This window comes from Centrocercus urophasianus, unplaced genomic scaffold (genome assembly GCF_019232065.1).
Source record: "Centrocercus urophasianus isolate 14NV4802_14NV808 unplaced genomic scaffold, USGS_Curo_1.0 seq_582, whole genome shotgun sequence".
Lineage (NCBI taxonomy): Eukaryota > Metazoa > Chordata > Aves > Galliformes > Phasianidae > Centrocercus > Centrocercus urophasianus.
Genome location: NW_024885180.1, coordinates 18,031 through 39,102, shown reverse-complemented (window position 1 = coordinate 39,102; position 21,072 = coordinate 18,031). Strand labels below are relative to the sequence as shown.

Sequence of the window (21,072 nt, the reverse complement as noted above, 5' to 3'; positions counted from 1 at the left end):
GGTGCGGTCGGGTCGGGTCGAGCTCCGGGGGCTGCGGGTAGCGGGCGTCCCCCGGCCGAACAGCAGCATCTGGTGGCGGCTGCGAGCAGAGCCGGGCTGAGAGCGGAGCACGCGGTTGTTGAGGTTCCGGCCGTACGTTGTGCTCCCATCCCTGCACCTCGGCCACGCAGCATCCCCGTGTTGCAGCATCTTTGCAGCTCAGGATCCTTGCCAAACATCATCCCCACACGCCCTGGTATTCCCGGCAGTGCCTCAGCCCTGCAGAGCAAGCACACGTTGTGCTGGCAATGCTCAGTTTGCATCACCTTGGGATCCAGGCTGTGCATCACCCTCACGCTATGGGTTCCCAAGCTGCGTGCTACCCCTGTACCCCAGGCACGCATTTTCCCATTTCCTGGGTACATGCCACCCCAAATTTTGGCTCTCTTAGCCACGCTGCATCCCTGCACCCCAGCCACACACATCTGCATCCCAGCCACACGTCATCCCTACATCACGGGATGCCCCATCACACAACCCCCCTTCCCCCGACTCCAACATCCCATGCTCTTTGCCCATGTATTACCCCGTATCCTGGCCTCCCCATGCATTGTTTCATCCCCACACAGCAGCTCTGCGCCGGGGTCCCCACACTCAGCCCCATGCTTTGCCCCCTCCCCATACCCAGCCTCTCCCCTCTCCCAGCAAATCCCACGTACATTAGCTGGCCTCAACTGATGTCAAGGCGCCATTAATTGCCTCTCCTCGTTACAGTAATAGCTCTAATCACTCATAACGATTTTCACATCCCAGCGTGGCTTTGCCTCTCCACCTCCCCCCCCCCCCCCCCCCCCCCCCGCCCATTTGTGCTCCATTAGGATGCAGCCCACCCGCAGCCATAGGGGCTGCCCCAAATGGCTCTGCCTGGAGCCATTGAGGACGAGAACACAAGGGTTACAAGTTGGAGACAATGGGACCAGGATGGGGACACCGGAGCTGGGAACTGGGCAGAACTGACCCCCCTCTGCTGCTTTTAAATAAGGCATCCCTGTGGTCACCGGGAAATGCTGCTCTGGGACACTTCAGCAGCACTTTAGCTGTGCCTCATTAGTGCTGAGATGCCTCTGCAGCCCCCCTGAGATCTCCAGGCCGGGGGGAACCAGACCCACAAGTGCACTTAGGAGGCACACAGGGTCCGGTCAGTGCTCATCCGCCCCAGGACCCACGGCGCCGGGATGCAGCTGCAACCCCACATCTGTCACCACCACCATATGATCCCCCCCCCCTAAAGTGGGAAACCCCAAACTGGGCAATCCCACACACAGTCCCTGTAACGAAGCAGCCCCCGGGGCCTCCTCCTGCCCCATCCCCGTGGGGTGTCCCACAAGGGCATCCCTGGTACCACAGCTCCATCTGAGGTGGGAGCAGAGCCAGCAACACGAGCAGCACTAGCGGTAGCCCGGATCCAGGCAGGATGAGGCTGCACCATAAAAAATCCCTTTGCAGCCCCATTGGATGCAGGATGAAGACTGGGACCCTGGCAGGGCCCTGTCCCCGGCTCGGCTGCTGTGCTGCTAAGAAAGGAACTTTCCCAAGGAGCAGAGCCGTTAATTACCTCATTGCCAGAGTCCATTACCGCTCCCCCTGGAGCAGCTGAAATGGAGAAACTGTGGGGTGGGGATAAATCAATCAGAGCTGCACATTTCTGGGAGCGGGGCTTAACCCTTCCCTCTCTGCCCCACGGGGAAACCGAGGCACAACTGCAGGGAAACCCACACCAATTCCCCCCCCCCCCTCCATACACGTGGTGCTCTCATATCGCCGTGCTCAGGTCCTTTTTGGGGGCAGTTTGGTCTTTTTGCTGTGCTTGGACAGCGCGTGGCCGCTGCTTCCCCTCTGAGGGAACAGTATTGACCGAAGAGGCAATTTGCAGTGCAGCGCTGGAAAAGCTCACAGTTGTAATCTTGTTCCTTCCTCAAATTAGATAAGAGGGAAAAGCCCATAAATCAGCGCAGGCAGAGATTAGAGAACCCCAAGGAAGGAGGGCACTCTCCTCTGGTCGTGCATAAGTGGGGGCACTGCCACCAACTCATGAATAAGGGCTGCATGTGGGGCACTGCTTGGCCCCCCCAGGGTCCCAGCAGAGCTCTGGGGTTTAAAAAGGGGACAGGAACCACAGCCCCACTGCAAAGCAGCTGTTTGCACACCTGCATGGCAGCCCCAAGGCTCTTTGCCTCAGTTTCCCCATTGGCTCAGGGCTGGCATTGGGTGTCACCCATTTTGCTGGCCACCACATCCTACCCTGGGGCTGGCAGCTGGTGTTGTGCCCTCTGCAGGGAGGGGATGGCAGGGGCTGACTTACGTGCCAGGGACACTGAGGAAGGCTCTGGTTTCCTACTGTTCCTGCTGTGCTGCATGCAGCCCCAGCCATCCTGCACAGTACAGCACCACAGCAATGCACCGTGGCACAGTGCTGCTCCATGGCACGGCAATGCACCGTGCCTCAGTTTCCCCAGGTCTCCTCTTCCCTCTCCTTATCTCAGGTCACAGTGGGTAACAAAGGAGCTGCCAGGGCCCAGCCTGCACTGCCTAATTAGCCAGATGAAATCAATTCTGCTCCATTACAGTCAGATCCAGGTCTCAAACATTACCAAGGCGGCCGGAGAGCCCTGGGAAGGATGATTAAGTGGACGCTACAGGGCATTTGATAACCCCATGGCTCCGGTGACAGTGCGTGGGGAAGGGAGGGCTTTGCCCTTTGTTTGGGGGTTTGGCTTCTTCATCCCTTTGTGCTCAAAGGGTCGCCACCCCACACCTCTAGCACAGCGATTCACCTGCTGTGCACAGCCCTGGGTCAGCTAGAGAGTCCCTGAAGTGCCTCCATGTCCCTCTCTGGGCTGGGGACAACATCCCCCTCACCTGCACCTTGGCTTTACAGATCCTCACCCCTCTCCTAACCCAAACCCACCCATCAGCACCACCAACCCACGCATCACTCAGTGCCATGGAATGAGGACAAGCCATCCCTATGCCACCACGTCCCCTCTGCTCCCCTTCCCCTGCCCCAAAAAGCAGACTTTCTCCCCAGAGCACCTCCCCCTCCCTGGCACTCAGCAGACACTCCATGGGCAGCCAGCTGGCAGCTCAGCAGAGAAGTAGACACTTTTATTACCAACCAGGATCACTGCAGACTGGGAGAGCACGCAGGGCATCCACCTGGCCAGGCACTGGGATGGGGAGGGATGGAACAGCCATGACACCGAGCAGCCAATTGCCCCCCCGTGGGGCTGGGGGTCCTGGTTGTGTCATTCTAGAGGCAAACCCACAGTAGGGAAATGCCACAGCCACAGTTCCCCCCCACCGCGGGCACAGCTCCAACCCTACAGCCCCCCAGGGGGGCTCGCTGTGACAAACAGAGTTTAAACCCTCTCTCCAGTATCAGGGCATCTGTCCAAGGTGTGGGGACAGTGGGAGCAGTGCCGGAGCACTCCGGCCAGCCTGGGGGTGATGGGGTTCCCTCTCAGCCCAGGATGTCCAGGTAGATGGGAGGAGTCTTGACCAGGGCCTGCAGGCGGCTGTGGATGTCCTGGATGCGCTGGCGTTGCTGTGGCTCTCGCTGCCAGCAGCTCTGCATGATGTCATACACCTCGGAGGGACACGTGCGGGGCCGCTCCAGCTCCCGGCCCTGCGTGATGCACTCGATGGCCTGTGGGAGCAGGGGGACGTAGAGCCCGCAGCCCCCATCCGGACCCCACAGAGCGAGGGGGTCCCTCGCTTTCCCCCATCCCACATGTGGATGCGGTGCCAAGCCCAGCTCCGTGCTCAGCCCCATGCGCAGACCCCGCATTGAGCCCACCTCGGTGTTGGAGAGCTGGTACCAGGGCTGCTTCCCGTAGGTAAAGATCTCCCACAGCACCACGCCGAAGCTCCAGATGTCACTCTCAGTGGTGAACTTGCGGTACAGGATGCTCTCAGGGGGCATCCAGCGGATGGGCAGCATGGTCCGACCACCCACCTGCACAGAGCAGAACGATTAGCGTGGACCCCCCCCTCTTCCCCCAAGCCCTCCCATTCCCAAACCCCCACTGAGCACTCAGCAGCACCATTAAATATGGATGGGGCTGTGGAAGGGGCAGCGGATGAAACGGAAATTTGAGGCAGGGAAGGCGAGGAGCTCACCCGGTAGTAGTCGGTGCTGTAGATATCACGGGACATGCCAAAGTCCCCGATCTTCACTACCAGGTCGTGGCCCACCAGGCAGTTGCGGGTGGCCAGGTCACGGTGCACAAAGTGCAGGGATGCCAGGTAGACCATACCTGAGGCGATCTGCGTGGCGATTTGCAGCATGTGGCTCAACGTCAGCTGCCCGCAGGGCTGCCCCTGCCCTTGGTCCAGGATCTTGGCATCCGGCCCGTGGGACCTGGCAAGGCAGAAGGTGCTCAGCACATATTTGTGCCTGGAAGTGTGTTTGGGAGATGCTGTGTGTGCGTGCAGGGAAAGTACATGCATGTGTGCAGCCACGCAAGGTGCAGTACATGTGTGTGCACGCATGGTGGGGAAGGGAGAGCACGTGTGTGTGCACACCCACAGGAAGGCATACATGTGTGTGCACACGTGTCCAGGATAGAGAAGGCTGTGTGCATGCTGGGAAAGCAGCCATGCCAAGGAAAGCCATGCACCTGTGTGCATGCATGCAGAAGAGCACATCAACTTGCGTGTACACGCATGCATGCAGGGGAAACCAGGCATAAGAGTGCACGCGTGCAGAAGAAGCATGCACACACGTACACACACACATGCGTGCAAACGGGGCTAGTGCACACATGAGAGCATCCACAGCAAGGAATCCCATGCATGCACATGCCAGGAGTGCTGTGCACACATCGGAGGCGCTGAGCTGTGAGGGTTGTGCATCGCTGGGCGCCAGGAGGTGTGAAAGCAGCAGGCATGCACAGAGCCGGGGTGTGAGCGGGCCGGGGGCTGCACACTGCTTTGATGCCCAGTGCTGCTGACAGCTGGGCCGGGGAGGCTGGGCCAGGAGCGGGGGGCTCTGCTCGGCAGAACCATTAATGCCAAGTCCCATAACAATAATCATAAAAGCCACGTCTCAGAGCTCATCGCGTTGGCCACTAAAGCGATGCCTCTGGCAGCCCCCCCGTCTATCAGCAATACCTGGGGGGCCAATCGAAAAGTCTCTGCTTATTCCAGCTGATGGCCAATCTCTCTCTATTTAAGCCTCTCAGACAGCTAATCTAATCAATATTGCAAGGAGGGCTGCATTAGCAGCGAGCGCAGAGCGGCTGTCTGAGCCACGCTGATGGAGCGGGGAGGGGGCGCGGGGCCGGGCCCACCTGAGGAAGCGGTTGAGGTCTCCGTGCTTCATGTACTCGAAGACCATGATGAGGGGCTCACCCTCGGTGCACACGCCGTAGAACTTGACGATGTGCTCGTGCTGCAGCACCGTCAGCAGCTCCGCTTCCCGCTGGAAGTCCAGCCGCGCGCTCTCCGTCACCTCCTTCAGTGCCTGCAAACACATGGTGTTAACCTGGCACCGACCGGCCCGGGACCCCCATCCCCAACCCCTCACCTTCACAGCCACCAACGTCTTCTCCTGCTCCGGGAGGAGGTGGGAACACTCAGCCAGGAAGACTTTCCCAAAAGCGCCCTCACCCAGCTCCCACTTGAGCACGATGTCACGGCGCTGCACGTGGTGCACACCTGGGGGAACCCGCACCCGTCAGCCCCGAGCCTCTGCCCCAGCAGGACACTGGGGAGCAGTGGGGGATGCTGGAGCCCCCCAGCCTTACAGGCGTTGCAGAAATACTGTGGGTTTTCAATGAAGTTGCTCTTCAGCCCATCCAGCTTGCTCTCTGTGGAGGACATGGGGCTGCTGCCCAGGTTCATGAAGTGCAATGACATGGCCAGGTCATCCTCTTGGGCCAGCACGGCTGAGCCTAAAGGGACAGGGGCACATGAACAGGGCCATCAACAGAGGGGTGAGGGGTGCTTTGTGCAGCAGTGCCAGGTGCTGCCGAGCATCCCCCCCCCAGCCCCGGGGGAAGCCAGTGCGATCAAACCCATTTGCAGGCTGAATCCATTCCAGGAGTGAATTAGCAGCTGCTGCCTGCCCTGCCTGGCCCCGGTGGGGCTCCACTGCCACCCAGTGCCCCAGGGAGTGCCAGGCAATGGGGACCCTTGGGGACCATTGCCCCATGGCTGTGCCCCCACCCGGTGCAGGAAGAGGGGACTCACGGTTAATGCCAAACTTGGAGCGGCGCCCGCACTTGTTGAGCACGATGAGCATGACGGAGAGGAAGAGGGAGGCGAAGACAGCCAAAGCCACGGCCACGGAGACCTGGGGATAGAAGGAATGGTGGGGATGGGGCCAGGGTCCTGCTGCAAAGCCAAGGACAGCACCCTTCTCCCAGCTCCGTCAGCAGAGGTGGTTGCAAATCTACTGGGGAAACTGAGGCACAAGGGAGGGCAGGTGGCTGCCTTCATCCTATCCCATTCCACCTCCCCTTGCCTGCAGTTTGCCTTCACTTTAAGGACTGCTTTGCTTTCCCACAGGTATCCTTGTGTCCCCTGCCCCAAATCACAGAGCACCCCATTCCAGCCGAGCCCTCACCCCAAATGTGTGCTCATCCGCTGTCTCCACGGGGCCCTCCAGAGAGCTGTTCCTGGTGCCTGCGTGGGGAGAGGGCACAGGATGAGTGTGGGGAGGGGGCACATCCTCACTCCTGCACAATCACTGCATCCTCATCAGGGGACTAGCCCCAGTCGCCATAGCTCGGGGGGTTGGAGCAGGGGGAGCAGCACACTCCAGCACTCACCCAGCGGAGATATGGACACTGTGCAGCATGGAAAAAGGAAAGAGCACACATTAACCATCTCCACCCCCATGAGAGAAGTCCCGTGTTTCCTTCCCACTCCTTGGGGAAACCAAGGCACGCAGGGGCACAGAACCCCTGGGCAGGGTGGGAACAGAGGGGTTTGGTGCCCCAGTGTCAGGACTGGGGCAGCACATCTCCTTCAGCCCCACTGCGACGCACCAGGGATGGGATCCTCGGGGCTGAAGCTGAAGGGGTTGTCCATGAAGCGGCCCTGGATGCTGCGGGTGGCGCTGCCCAGGGGGTTCTGCACCACGAGGGTGTAGTTGCCGTTGTTGACATGTGTGGGGCGATTGAGCTGGAGGCAGCCGTGCAGTATGGTGGAGTTGGGCTCATACTCCACAATGCGCGTGTGGATGTAGGGCCCTTCAGGCAGCGCCGAGCCGTTGAAGAACCAAAGGATGCTGGGCGCTGGGTTGCTGTCCACTGAGAAGGGGATGCACCAGAAGTGCTGCGAAATGGCTTCATGCAGGAGCAGGATCACCGGCGGGACTGTGGGGACAGAGCTGCCTGTGTCCCCAAACGTGCATCCCCAAACACGCGACCCCAAAGCCGCCCTTCACCCCACCTCCCCACCACCGTCACACGTCCCCTGGGTAGCTTACAGGTGACATTCAGCATCACGCTGTCCTCCGCCAGCCCCGCCTCATTCTCTGCCCGGCATGTGAGGTCCTTGTGGTTGAGGCTGGAGGAGATGTTGTTGATCTCCAGGACAAGCTCCCACTCCGAGAGCTGCAGGGAGCACCGGGATGGGGTGAGCACATCCTGCACGGAGGGGATGCTGCAGGGGGATGGTGTGGCTGGAAGGTCCCCGCCGTGCCCCAAGCCTTGCCTTGGTGACAGATGGTTCTGATCCCATGTCAGGGAGCACCCACTCCCCGGTGGCTGGTGGCTCGCCCCAGATGTGGCAGGTGAGGTTGACGCTGTCCCCTTGGCGCAGCACCACATCGGGGTGCTCAATGCGGGCGGTGGGGGGCTCTGCCGAGGAGAGATGAGCTGTCCCCATGCTGTCCTCACCCACAATGGGCTCAAGGTTGGGTTTGGGTCCCCCTGTACCACCTACCACAGCCGTAGAGGAGGTGGCTGCCCAGGGCCACGAGCGCGCTGCCCTCCCAGCAGACCAGCGACTGATTGCCCAGCTCAGCACGGCTCCCGTTCTGCCACAGCTGCAGCCAGCGGATCCCACAGGAGCAATTGAAGGGGTTTCCCTCCAGGATGCTGAGACGGGGAGAGGATACGAGCTGCATGCAGTGCATCCCCAGCTGCATCAAGCCCGGGGCGCGCAGGATGGATGGCTGCACCCGGAGCGGTTTGCTGCGCAACGCTGAGCTGTGTGTGCTGTGCTGTCCCCATCCCTGTGCCTGTTCCCATCTCTGCTGCACACATCTGGGGCTGTCGGAGCTGCATATCTGCAGCTGGGTCTGTACCAGTGCTGCCACAGCCACGGGTGCATCCCCAGCCCTGTCCCTGCTCCCACATCCTCCCCCAGAGCTGTATCCCCAGCCATACCCCATGCCCTGCCCCTCGCCACGGCACTCACAGCTCCTGTAGGGGCAGATGCTGGAAGGTTTTCCAGGAGAGGCTGGTCAACGCATTGAAGGAGAGATTCCTGCAAGCACAGACCCCATCAGCCTCTCTTCCCCAAGTCCCCTCATCATGCATCACCCTCACACACAGCGATCTCTCATATGCTGGGAACAGAGCTGTCACACCATGACCAAGCAGAAGCACATGCACCAGGCTGGCTGCCAGCCCAGCCTTTGGGTGCCCCTTCCAGGGATCTCCATCATCCCTGGGGTAAGTTTCCTCTCCCTCTCCCCTCTTTCCAGCATCCCCTCCTGCACGGGGCTGCACTGCACAGAGTTCCCAGGGGGCTCCAGCCCCGATCAATGGTTTCACATTCAGCAGCACAATCCCACACAGTCCCTCTGGATTGAGTTTTGCTTCTAGGCAGTGGGACAGCATCGATCCTCCCAGAGTGCAGGGACAAAGCCACCCTGCGTGGGGATGAGTGCCCTGAGGGGGTTGACATGCATGGGGATGGGGATCCGAGCCCTAGAAGGGGGGTACTCACACATGGCTCAGCCTGTGGGTGTCCTGGAAAGCATCGTCAGATATGTGCTGCAGCCCCGAGTTGGAGATGGTGCTGGGGGAGGCAAGGGCTAAGCACGTGCAGTGGGAACCCTGTCCCCATCCTCCCCACCCCACCCCAGGGGGCTCACAGGTGCCTGAGGTCCCACAGCATTCTGGTGTCTTTCTGGGTCAGAGATGTCAGCAGTGGTTGGTTCTCGATGATGCTGGAAGGCAACAGGGCAGCAGGTGGGGATCAAGCCCCAATTCTGGGATCACCACTGCCAGAGCAGGGGGAGCAGCCCTAGGATGGGGATAGGGACAGAGCCAAGCTGCTCCTCTGGGCCTCAGTTTCCCCTGGGCTGAGCTGGCACGCTGGGGCCAGAGCTGAATTCCCACTCAGAACCCACAGTCCCACCCAGAAGGCGAGTTGGCCCAGTCTCAGCCCCCCTCCCCCAAGGCCCCTCTATGTGTCCCCTCACTTCTCCCTGTACCTACAGTGCCCTGTAGTGTGACGGTGGCACTGAGAAGCAGGCTGTTTCCTCACTCCTTCTCTTCCCAAGGAAAGCCCCTTTGGGAGCCAGCGCAGGGCTTTCCAACCACCCCCACCCCCCAGGCCACGATGGGGATGAGGGAGACACAACAGAGGAATGGCAGGTGATCTCTTGGGGGATCACCATCCACCCCACCCTGTCAGGCAGTGAACAAAGAGCTGGCAGCGCCCGCAGCTCAGCGTCTCCCAGCACATGGAGAAACTGAGGCAGGGAGGCGTGCGGCAGCCGCTCCAGCAATGCAGCAGATCAGCAGGGTGAGGACCCAGGAGCCCAAACACCCTGGTGGCACCCAAATTGTCACTACACACCTCTGCTCCCTTCTCATCCCAGCACACAGCAGAGGGGGAATGGAAGAGACATGCCCCAACCCAGGCAGTGTGGATGACCAAACCCCTCCTGCACCTCAGCTGAGTATCAGCATGATTGTGCTCTCCCCACGCTGGAGAATCATCCCTCTCAGATCCAGGGGGATGGGGGCTCAATTCCCCCTCAGCTTCCCAACCCACAAGTCTCAGGTTAGCTGGACAGCATCATCATGGTGGGGACAAAGGGTCCGGTCTCCTCCCGCTCCCCATCACTGCCCACTGCAGCATGGGCGCTCCCTGTCTGTGGACCCTGCTGCACCCCAGCCCTACTGGGGCTTCATGGGAGGGGGCAAAGAATTGTCCTGAGTCTCTCCCTCACTCCCTGTGAGTCCACAGCAGGGATTCTTCCCACCTTTACACCCCAATAACCCCTCTCCATGCAGCCCTGGTCCCCATCAGTGCCCCAGCATTATCCCAGTGACACCACCATGTACGTCCTCCAGCCCCACTACTGTGTCCTGGTCCAAATGCCCTGACCCCACTGCCATCCGCTTCCTCATCTCCATCCTCATCAGCCCGTCCTGGCCTCACTACTCTGCCCCGTCCTTATCCCCTTCCTCATCCTCATCGCCAGATCCCATCTCCATCACTAGTTCCCTTCTTCATCCCCATCCCCGCTCCCTTTCCTCATCATACGACCCCAATCCCCAAATCCCCATCTCATCGCTGTCCCTCTGCCCTTCCCCACTCACACGTCGGTGGGGCGGCGGGTGCCCAGCAGCAGGGCGCTGAGGCTGCTCACGGTTCGGGGCTCCCGGCAGCGCAGGATGTGGGGCTCGGGGCAGCGGCATTGCGCGGGGCAGGCGGGAGGAGCGGCGGCTCCCGGGGGCAGCAGCAGCGCAGCCAGGCACAGCCGGAGCCAGGCGGGCAGCATCGCGACCCGAGGCCGCTCCGGGACCGCCGCCCTCGCACTTCGTCGCCGCACCGGAGCCCACGAAAGTGGCACCGTGAGGGACCGGCGGGTTAAAAGCGGCGCCCGGTCCGGCCTCCTGGGGAGGGGCCAGCGGCTCCCCCGCCCCGACCCTGCCCGCAGCCCCGCACCGCGCGGCGGCACCGGGAGAGTGCGGGATGGGAGGTCGGAGCGCAGGTGGGGTGGGAGAAGTGGGACCCTGCCCGCTCTCTGCCCGCGCCCTGGATGCGATGCTCGCACTCTGCACCGTGCCCACACTCTGCTCGCGCTGTGCCCGCAATGCCCGCACCGTCCCCGCACCATCCCCGCCCGCGCCCTGCTCCAGCAGCTCCGGTGCCCCCATTTGCAAGGGGCGGAGGACACCTCCCACTGCCCCCTCCCCGCACTCAGGGCCATCAGGAGCATCCCCTTCCCCAGCTCTCCCATCGCTCTCCCAAAATGTCACAGCGCTGAGCTTCCCTCGAGCCCCCCGTTACATCGGGGTGCAGAATTGGGAACATTGCTGGCACAGTGGACCCGTCTCCAGCTGTCTCACCTGCTTGGGACCCTCTAGTGAGGAGAGATCAGAGCATGGCTGGTGGATCCCCATCTGCCCCCGTTGCCCCCATCCCACTCCCTGCGTTATGGCACTAGAGCTCATGCGTGCGATGAGTTTGGCACATTCTCAGTCTGAATTCCTCCCCCAGGGCTCAGCCCTGAGCACCAAGAGACTGGGATGGGGAGAAAAGAGGTATGCGAGACCCCTCTCCACAGACATCCCGGTCTGAGTCCCCCGTCAGACCGCCACCGCCTCGCGAATTCCTCTGCTTTGACGTTTTTTTCCCCAGAAACGCCTCCGGCTCAGGCACCGCAGGGCAAAGCCGCAACGAGATGTGCAGGAAGCAGATGGGACCGGCGGACGGCAGTGGAAAGCCCCGAGCATCGCTCCCCTCCACCTCCACCCCAACCCCCCGTGCCCCCACAGATCAAGCACCGCTCGGCCGAGCTCCGTCCTGCTTTATTCTCCCTGCACCCCCTGGGCAGACAGAGGAGTCGGCGCGGCCCCCGACGCGGTGCCCCACAGTCAGGATTGTGGGGAGTCTGCAGGGCAGAGCGTGCCTCAGTTTCCCCACCCGCAAAACGGAGCGCCCCACGGGGCAGCCTCCCCTCTCCCTCCCCCCCCCCCCCCCTCCCTTTGCTACCTTCTCCCCAACGCAGGGGTTGGCAGTGCAGTGGCTGCCCCAGAGCGCACCCCCTTCCCTTAAAAGCAATAAATAACGCGAAGGGCCCCGCGATGGGGCGGGGGGATGAGTCCGCAGCGGGCGGCAGCCCCCGCTCACAGGCAGCCCGTCCCGTTGGGGAGCCGACCTCGGCCCTTGCGGGTGGGCAGAGGGGGTGCGGGCGGCTCGTCCTCCTCGGGGGGCGGCTCCGTTTCGGCGTCCGAAGGCTCGCTGGAGTCGCGCCGCCGGTTCTCCGGGCTGTAGAAGAAGGAGAGGGTGCGGAAAGCGGGAGCCATGTGCTCCTTGATGCTCTCCAGGAGCTGAATGAAGGATGGGCGCTGGCGAGGGTTCTGCTGCCAGCACAGACACATCAGTTCGTGGCTGCGGAACAAAGAATGCACAGTGGGTACGGGGGTCCCCAGTCACCCCCGGCCACCTCACGGGGGCTCCGTGCAGACCAGTGGTGCTTATTGCCCACCCCGAGCAGGTCTGGTAAGAGATCCCCCCACTCACAGTTGATCGGGGCAGTTCTCCGGCCGCTCCAGGACGCCGTTGTCCATGACGTAGTGCAGGACCTGTTCGTTGGACATCCCCTGGTAGGGCTGCTCAGCCAGCGTGGTGATCTCCCACAGCACCACCCCGAAAGACCTGCAGCACCCACAGGTCAGCCCGGGGTGGGTGGGGGTTCACCCACTTGGCTCTCCCCAGCCTCGTCACCCACCAGACATCAGACTGCGTGTTGAAGATGCCATCCTTGAGGGCCTCGGGGGACATCCAGCGGACGGGGAGCAGCCCCTTGCCCCCTTTGCGGTAATAATCTGTCTCGTAGATGTCCCGCGTCATGCCGAAATCTGGTGGAGGAGGAAGAAGACGAGGAAAAAGGAGACAGAGGTGGAAAAAGAATAAGAGAATGAAGAGGAGAAAGGCAAGGAAGAGGAGGAAGATACAGAGCCATGAGCACCAGGACGAGGGGACCCATCCCAAGCCCACCCACCTCTGGCTGCCCACCTCCAATCTTGACGGTGAAGTCCTCAGACACCATGCAGTTGCGCGCGGCGAGGTCACGGTGCACGAACTTCTTGGCGTTGAGGTAGGCCATGCCGTCGGCGATCTCGCCCGCCATCTGGATCATGTCCTTGAGCGAGGGTGGCGGCAGCCCGGGGTTGTTCTGCACCACGCACAGAGAGAGGAGGCTTTGGGGGGACGTCCTTGGGGACGGGGTCTGTGCCCCCTCCTTTGTAGGGCACCACGGCGCCTGGGCGGCCCCTCACCTCGGCGTCGGGTCTGAGAGAGCGCAGGTAGCTCTTCAGGTCCCCACGTGTCATCAGCTCCATGATGACCAAGGCTGGCTGGCCCTGGGACACGACGCCAAGCAGACGGACCTGGGGAGCGAATGGAAACAGCACGTGGGCAGCCACAAACCCAAGTTCCCTGGGATGTCCCCCCTGCTGCCACCTACCACATGGTGGCACTTGAAGGCCTTCATGACGGAGGCTTCCTTGAGGAACTCGATGCGCTCCCGCATGGTGGCCAGCTCGTTGACTGTCTTCAAGGCCACCTTGGTCTCCTCACCCTCAGCCACCAGCCCCAGTGCCAGCCCCTCGTACACCATCCCAAAGGAGCCCTGCCCCAGCTCCCGGATCACCGTGATCTTCTCCCGTGATACTTCCCATTCATCAGGGATATACACTGCAGGGAGGGGGGTCACCATCACCATCATCAATATCACCACCACCTCCATCCCCGTCCCCAAGCAGGGGAATGGGGCAGCAGACCCCAAGGGGGACCCCTGCCCATCCCCACATACTGTCCGAGGCACTGAAGTACTCGGGGTTGACAGAGGCGTACAGCGTCCCACTGGGGTAGCCATCATTGCTCCTGGGAGGATGGAGAAGTGGGCATGGCACAGAGGACGAGGGACAAAGAAGGGGGACAAAGGGCGGGGGGACAAGAGGCAGGGATGCAGTGCCACCTCCCCAGCCCCAGCTCAGCTGAGTGCAGCCCTAGGGTTCGGAGGGGTCACTACCTCTTCTTATTGTAGAAGAAGACAAAGACGGCGAGGCAAGAGATGAGCACCATGAGGATCACAGGCGTAACAGTGAGCAGGATGTAGAAGCTGCCGGACTCCTCCTCGGCTGCCGGGAGTGTGTCCATGGGGCAGGGTGTTGTGGGACCATTTGTAGCAGCACTCCGTGCCCTATGCTGCTCCCATCCCAGAGCATCCCCAAATCTCCCAAATTCCTGATTTAGCAGCATTCTTTCATCTTATGGTGTCCAGATCCAGGAGCACTCCCTGATCCCCAATCCCACCATTCCTCCCCAATTTCCTGGTGCCCCATCTAGCAGACTCCCAGCTCCCAGCCCAGCAGCCCCTCAACCCCACTGGCATCCTCCTTGCCCCCATCAGGTACCTGGCCCCAGGATGTAGAACTTGACAAGTCCCGTCCAGGAGCCATTGCCGGCCAGAGATGTGGCACGGACCTTGGCTGAGTAATTCCCTGGCTGCAGCAGGGCCAGGTGCACACCTCCATATTTAGCATAGCGGTGTCGGGAGACGCAAACAACAGTGGTGACCTCCTGGGGATGAAGGGGTAGTGGCAATGGGGACATCCCAGCCTTGGGGAGGGGGATGCTGAGCTGGATCCTCACCTCGCTCTCACGGCTGTACTTGATCTCATACTTGAGGATGAGCCCATTGGGGTTCCGGGGCTCCTGCCAGCGCAGCAGCACGCTGTTCTTGCTGGCTGGCTCCCAGGTCACGTTGCCGGGAATGTTGTCAGCTTGCACTGGATGGGACATAAATGGGCTCAGGATGAGAGGTGATGGCCTCACGTCGCACAGGGGAAGGTTCAGATCGGATATTAGGATAAAGTTGTTCTCAGAAAGAGTGATAAGGCATTGGAATAAGTTGCCCAGGGTGGGAGCGGAGAAAGGTGTAGCTGTGGCACTAAAGGATGTGGTTAATGGGCACGGTGGTGAAATCTTGATGGTTGGAATTGATCTCAGCGCAGTTTTCCAACCTTATAGATTTTGCGACTCTACCAACCCAGTGCTGATCCCCTCCCAAAATCACCCAGCACCCTCCCCTCTGCCCTTGGACGTACACTCAGGCATGGTCCTGGCGAAGACAAAAGTGGCCGCGCTGCAGCCCACGGTGTGCGCAGCGTGGTTGCATGCATGGATGTCGATGCGGTACTCTGTGAAGTGCCTCAGCCGCGACAGCACCGCGCGGTCCCGCACCACTTTGTCCTCAAAGATCTGGAAATCGGGTTTGGGTTCGGCTCTGGTGTGGCTTGGAGGTGGTGGCTCCACTGAGGAGGCGTTGGTGGGGGATGTGACGGCCATCAGGTCCCTGCGGCGCTTTGGGGTCCTGCAGGGATGGGAGGTGGTTTGGGGTCAGGGCGCAGGGGGGGCCTCACATGCAATGGGGCAGGGAGAGCCTCAGAGTTTTGGGGTTCTTCCCAGCTCACCGCTGTGGGTACTTGTTGATGGATGTCACCTTCCAAGGTGGCCTGAGACGGTAGGAAATGGTTAAAGAAGCCGAGGAACACCCTCCCTGTAACAGAGCAATGCTCGGAGACCCCCTGACCCTGGTACCCCTAAAGCGCCGGCACCTGGGGATGATGATGGAGTTATGGAGGAAGTTCTCGAACTTCTTCTGGAAGGACTCAGCCTCGCCCTCCATGCGGAGCTGCCCGTCAGCAGGGCGGCAGGGGCAGCAGCGCTCCTCTGCATCCTGCTCCACTTCAGGGCCGTCCCCGTCACTGAAGCGCGTGTCTGCACTGCTGGTGGGCAGCTTCAGGCCTGGAGGCGAGGGTGGGCAGTGCTGCATTTCCATCTCCACTCCCCATCCCAGCTCCACAGGGTCCCGGGGATTGTCCCCATCCCTGCATCATCCCTGGTAACCCTCCCACACCTTTGTGGCAGTAGTCATTGATGTAGAGCTCCATGTCCTCGGCCAGCTGCTGCCACAGCACCAGGTAGTAGGTGATGTTGCCATTGCGCTGCGTAGGTGGCTTCCAGCGCACCACGATGTGGGATGAGGAGTTGGACATGGAGATGACATCCCGCGGCACTGTCGGGGCTGGGCAGGCATGGGGACATCAGCCCCAGCCTGAGGTCACCGTGGGCACCCCAAACCCCCCAGCAACCCCATACCTGCTGGCATGGTGCGGATGTAGACCACCTCGCTCTGCGCCCCATAATTGCGCCCTTCCTCGGCGGTGGTGAGGGTGATGGCACGGACGAAGATGGCATATTGTGTCCACGGCCGCAGGTTGAGCAGGGCCACCCCTGGCTCCTGCTCACTGCTGAGTGGCAGCTCCACGTCCAGCACATTCCAGCTCTGTGCCCCGCAAGCATCCTGCCCCACATACTCTGACACGTTCTGGAAAGGTCTGGCAACCACCCGGCCCCCAGGCATCAGCTGGGGGGTCCCAGCCAACCCCAAGCCTCTCCATCTTCTGAGGCCCAGCAGCCCCAGATGTGCCATGAGGATGCTGCAGGCTGAGGGACACGAGGATCACTTACGACTCCTTGTAGTAGACAATGAAGCTGAGGAGGTCTCGGTACTCAGGCGGCCGGTACCGCTCCCACTTGAGGAAGATGCGGTCGGACTCGGTGATGTTGGAGATGAAACGCAAGGTTTGGGTTTTGCCTGTGGAGGGGTGCAAGGGATCAGAATCACGGTGCCACTGGGTCCCCCCCATCCCCATCCCCACACTCACAGGACGCCCGGTCCCCGTTGGTGCGCGGGTTGATCTCTGCCTTGTTCTGCCGCCCCTTGGTGCCCGTCACCTCCTCCATGTGGTAGATCTCAGCCAAGCAAAGCTTGGGGTTGAAGGCAAAATACATCTTGCCCACAGGGATAGAGAGGACGTGGTGGCTCCAGTCCCACAACTGCTGCAGATTCTGATTGTCCAGGACGTATAGGGTGTAATTCCTGTGGAAGAGGCAGATGGAGGTGATGGGCACAGGCACCCCACTCCCAGGTGTCTTCAGCACGTCCTGTCCTCACCCATCCACCATGGAGTCTCCGCGGATCAGCTTGAGGTTCTTGAAGAAGGACAAGGAGACAAGGGCGAAGGAGTGCTTGATCTTCAGGAAGCCCGTGATGGTCTCGATGAGGCCCAGGCTGCTCTGCAGCTCCGAGGCCAGATTATCTGGGGACATCCCATGGGCATGAGCGTGGTGTGGTGATGGAGCTGGCACTTGGGACCCTCACTCCTCAGTGATCCCCACCCATTAATTCTTCCTCCAAGGGAAATTCCCACCCCCCCTCTGCCCCATGTCACCCTCCCAGCACTCACAGCCTCGGCGGATGTTCAGGATGAGGTTGCCCTCCACCAGAGTGCAGCCTGTCAGCTCCTGCGCTGCCCGTGTCGAGTCCACTGTCTTGGTGCCAACCTTGCATGCTTTGGGGCACAACCCCTCACACTTGTGGCAGAAGATGCTGCAGGGACAGGGAGTGGGACGTAAGCCGGGCACGGAGCCCCCTCCCTCCACTGCCACCCCCCAAGGGCGGGGGTCCCCACCTGCTTTCATTCCTGGTGTAGCCGGGGGGGCACTCAGAGAGGCACTGCTGCTGGTGGATGACAAACTTGGAGGCGTCGCGTGGGTTGTCGGAGACCTTGCGCAGGCTGGCACAGTACTCAGCTGTGACGCAGCGCCAGCCCTCGTACTCATAGGTGCGGGGTGGGCAAGAGGGCAGGCAGTGCCCATTGAAGTGGAAGTGACGGCAGGCCACGCAGGAGCGGCTGTCACGGGGCCGCCCGCAGCCCCCCAGGCACTCAGCATGGCAGCACTCACCCGACGCCGTGCACGCCGAGCCCGCACCGCACGGGCACACTGCAGGGAGGTGATGTTGGCAGTGGGAAAAGGGGATTGTGCAGGGTTTGGGCGGGTAGGGGGCTGGTGACAGACTGCTGGTGTGGGGAGCAAGGAGAGAGGGTGGGGAGGGGTGGAGGGGCAGATGGAGGGGTGAATGGATGAAGAAGTGGATGGAGGGATGGGTGGATGGACAGATGGATGGATGCAGGGATGGATGGACGGAGGGATGGGTAGGTGGAAGGGTGGATGGAGGGAGGGTTGGTTGGATGGGTGTACGGACAGAGCGATGGATGGAGGGATGGACAGACACGTGGGTGGATGGACAGGTGGTGGATGGACGGGTGGATGCACAGACAGCTGGACAGACAGATGACGGGCTGCGTGGACAGTCAGGACAGACGGGCAAATGGACAAATGGACAGGTGAGGCTCACCGCATGCCAAGCCCCAGCCACCCAGCGGTGCCACGTGGTGCAGCCAGTGCTGGGGCAGTGGCCGAGGTTACAGCCCAGATAAGGATCTGTGTTTATAGTATATATTTCATTACCAGGCCTCCTGTTTACTGCAAACGAGCCCGGGAGGGGCGTGTATTTACCTCACCGCTGGGAAAACATGGCAGCTGGCAGCTGGCCTCTCCTCTCGAGAATGATACAGCGCGGATCCGATTACTCCACTGCAGCTCGCTCCCACGCAGGGACAGATGTGTGCCCAGCTCTGCCCTCCCAGTGCCTCCCAGTGCCTCCCAGTGCTCCCCATCGGCTCCCAGCACTGGGATGAGCAGCCCCGCAGCACCTCACCCACCTTTCTGGCAGTAGCTGGAGGTCCAGCAGCGGTAATCCAACTGCCCATTGACAACGGTCTGCGCACACGGCTTCTCCACGTCCAGGATACCTGGGCAGACGTCGGCGCACTCCTCAGCCAGCTTATTGCCCACAATGTAGCTGTTGTCCACGGCGTCGGGCAGCAGCAGCCCCCAGTCGATGGTGGAGAGGTGGCAGAGCTCCTGGTTGCGCTCGATGCGCACCGAGCCGCGCAGCACGTGGCTCAGGCTGTGCAGCCCGATCTCCCGCAGGTGCGGCATCTCGAAGATGACCAACGCGTAGTTGAAGAAGAGGTTGGTGCCACGGATGACCGAGAGGTTGGGGAAGAGATCCCGCAGGCTCTCCAACCCGTAGACACGGAAGAGCAGCAGGTACTCGGTGATCATCAGCAGGCGGGGGAAGCTGAGCCCGCGGAAGTCCTCGGCGCCCGTGGTGAACATCAGCAGGATCTGCAGGTTGCCTTCGATGATGGAGCAGTTCTCCAGCTTCTGCAGCTGCGACACGTCGTTGCGGATGTCCATGCTGCCGCAGACTGGGGTGGCAAAAAGGGGCCCAGGGGCAAAGGGATGCCCCAGAGCATCCCGCCACCACACAGGTGTCATCCCTCCCCACCCCAAGATAGGGCCGCAGCGATGCGTGGCAGGGGTTAATGTCCTGCTCTGGCTGTCAGCTGCCTGCGGTCGCTGTGGGCAGCTGGGGCAGATGAGAGCAGCCATGACAGGCAGCCGGCGCACCACAGCTCCTAGGGGGACAGCACGGCTGCTGTGATGCTAACGAGGTCTGGCTCTGCGGGAGCTTCCTAGGACCATTTCATAGCCCTCTGCCAACCCCATGGAGGCTGCAGCCCCTGGGGTAGCAGCAGTGAGCACGCAGCATCCTCCCACCGAATCGCTCCCATTGACACTTTGCAGAGATGGGGCTATGGGGTCACCATCCCAGGGGTTTTCCACCCCATTGCAGGTGGGCACCATGGGGCTGAGCATCTCCTGCTATCTCTGCTCCCCTCCAGCAGTATCCCCAGCCTGAAACCTGACTCCGAGTTCTTACGGAGAGAAACTCACTGATACTCAGAGAGGGATTTACTGTAAACACCGATAGCAAAGATGTCCAGCTCGGCGTGTACCCCGAACACCCAAGCAGTGCTGGCAACGTGGAATGGAGCTGGAGCACTCAGAAGTGTGTGGCAAGGCAGCAATACACAGAGCCCCCCCAGCACTATGGGGTACCCTCGGGACATGGGAGTCTCCATTCTGCTGTGGGGCTGAGGATGCAGTATCAGCTCTGAGAGTGCAACACTCTGCTGCCACAGCTGTGACCTTGGCAAAGTCACAGCGGTCCCTGTGCTGAGTGGGGGAACAGAAGGAGAGAGGGGACCAGGAACAACATGGTCCCTATTGTGGGTAGAGAGAATTCTAGGGTCCCCAGCGCCCTCACAGGGGCAGAGACAGAGCAAGAAGCATTCCCAGAGCAACTCTCAGCATGAGTTCGGCTGCTCCGTCCTCATTCCCCCTCCACTTCTCTCTAGCTCCCAATGGGGAAACTGAGGCAGCACGCAGAGAAAGGACAGACACACAGTGACAAACCCAGGCATGTGGGTCCCTCTGTCCCCACCTTGCTGGGAGTGCAGGGACCCCACCAGGGGACATCCCCACATAAGCCCCTGGGGCTTTTCCTGATCCAGGATCATCAGAACCCCGTGCCTGTCCCCCAGGTCGCATCCCCAGACTAAAAGGTTTAAGCATCATTTTCCATCACTGCTGAGTGCAGTGGCTTCATGGAATCATTTCCTACAAAAGCAAGGGATGCCCTGACCCCACCACAGGCCCCCCACCCCATTTCCTCCCCAACTCCAGACCCCAAAGGTCACAGCCGTGCTCGTGCCGCCAGGTGAGGATTGTGGCGGCGCGGTCATCGCGTCAGAGGGGAAACTGAGGCAGCAAGCACAAAGCTTCACCTGGAGGCTCAGCCCAACAACTCCAAAACCCCAAAACCCATCCCCCTCACCCCTCTTCCCACCACTTACTTTCAGAGGGGGCCTGCACCGGGGGCAACAGGAGGGGGCCGAGGAGCAGCAGGGCAAGCAGCAGCCGTAGGACCCCCGATGCCCCCATCCCGTGGGGCCACGTCTCACTCCTGCCCGGTGCTGCTGCAGGCGGGCACACGTCCGGCCCCGCACGCCGGGCACTCCTTGCCAGCACCGAGGCACGCCGGGAGAAGGGTGGCCCCGTGGCCCCTTCACTTTTGTTTTCGGCTGCCACACACAAAATATTTAGCCTGACAACTGTGCGGGGCTGGGCCAGGGCCAGGGCCGGGGCTTGTTTGGGAAATAGAGAGGGGAGAAAACAGGGCGGCCCTGAGAGTAGTGGGGCTGGAAGGGGTCAGGGAGTGTGAGATGCCCCCAGACCTTGTGTTCTTCAGGATGATGCTCCGTGCTTCGCTTTCTGCAGGTGTGGGGA

At 61.3% G+C, this 21,072-nt stretch overlaps 2 protein-coding genes across 3 annotated transcripts; both read right to left on the bottom strand.

Moving 5' to 3' along the window:
* Positions 1–3,499: 3,499 nt before the first annotated feature.
* On the bottom strand, positions 3,500–10,732 carry NTRK1 (neurotrophic receptor tyrosine kinase 1). Its single transcript, XM_042836264.1, has 17 exons — positions 10,551–10,732; positions 9,092–9,166; positions 8,944–9,015; positions 8,410–8,478; positions 7,933–8,087; positions 7,702–7,847; positions 7,475–7,601; positions 7,032–7,361; positions 6,813–6,830; positions 6,608–6,666; positions 6,232–6,334; positions 5,787–5,933; positions 5,567–5,697; positions 5,331–5,503; positions 4,159–4,399; positions 3,836–3,994; positions 3,500–3,685 (listed from the first exon to the last, which is right to left on the bottom strand). The coding sequence occupies exons 1-17, from the start codon at positions 10,730–10,732 to the stop codon at positions 3,500–3,502; spliced, it is 2,373 nt and encodes a 790-aa protein (XP_042692198.1).
* A 1,351-nt stretch (positions 10,733–12,083) lies between these two features.
* On the bottom strand, positions 12,084–20,741 carry INSRR (insulin receptor related receptor). Of its 2 annotated transcripts, XM_042836263.1 has the most exons (22): positions 20,640–20,741; positions 18,597–19,148; positions 17,502–17,814; positions 17,277–17,419; positions 16,985–17,129; positions 16,695–16,909; positions 16,498–16,624; positions 16,126–16,364; positions 15,884–16,051; positions 15,582–15,771; positions 15,438–15,479; positions 15,072–15,337; positions 14,617–14,753; positions 14,379–14,544; positions 13,994–14,102; positions 13,775–13,845; positions 13,427–13,656; positions 13,239–13,349; positions 12,976–13,135; positions 12,689–12,818; positions 12,481–12,615; positions 12,084–12,348 (listed from the first exon to the last, which is right to left on the bottom strand). In XM_042836263.1, exons 1-22 carry the CDS (start codon positions 20,725–20,727, stop codon positions 12,084–12,086), a joined length of 4,002 nt encoding a protein of 1,333 aa, XP_042692197.1. In that variant the 5' UTR covers positions 20,728–20,741. The 2 variants fall into 2 exon arrangements, 1 of the variants encoding a protein (XP_042692197.1); XR_006171638.1 differs by lacking the exons at positions 12,084–12,348; positions 12,481–12,615; positions 20,640–20,741 and having other exon boundaries at positions 12,727–12,818; positions 12,976–13,160; positions 18,597–20,411.
* Between the last annotated feature and the right edge of the window lie 331 nt (positions 20,742–21,072).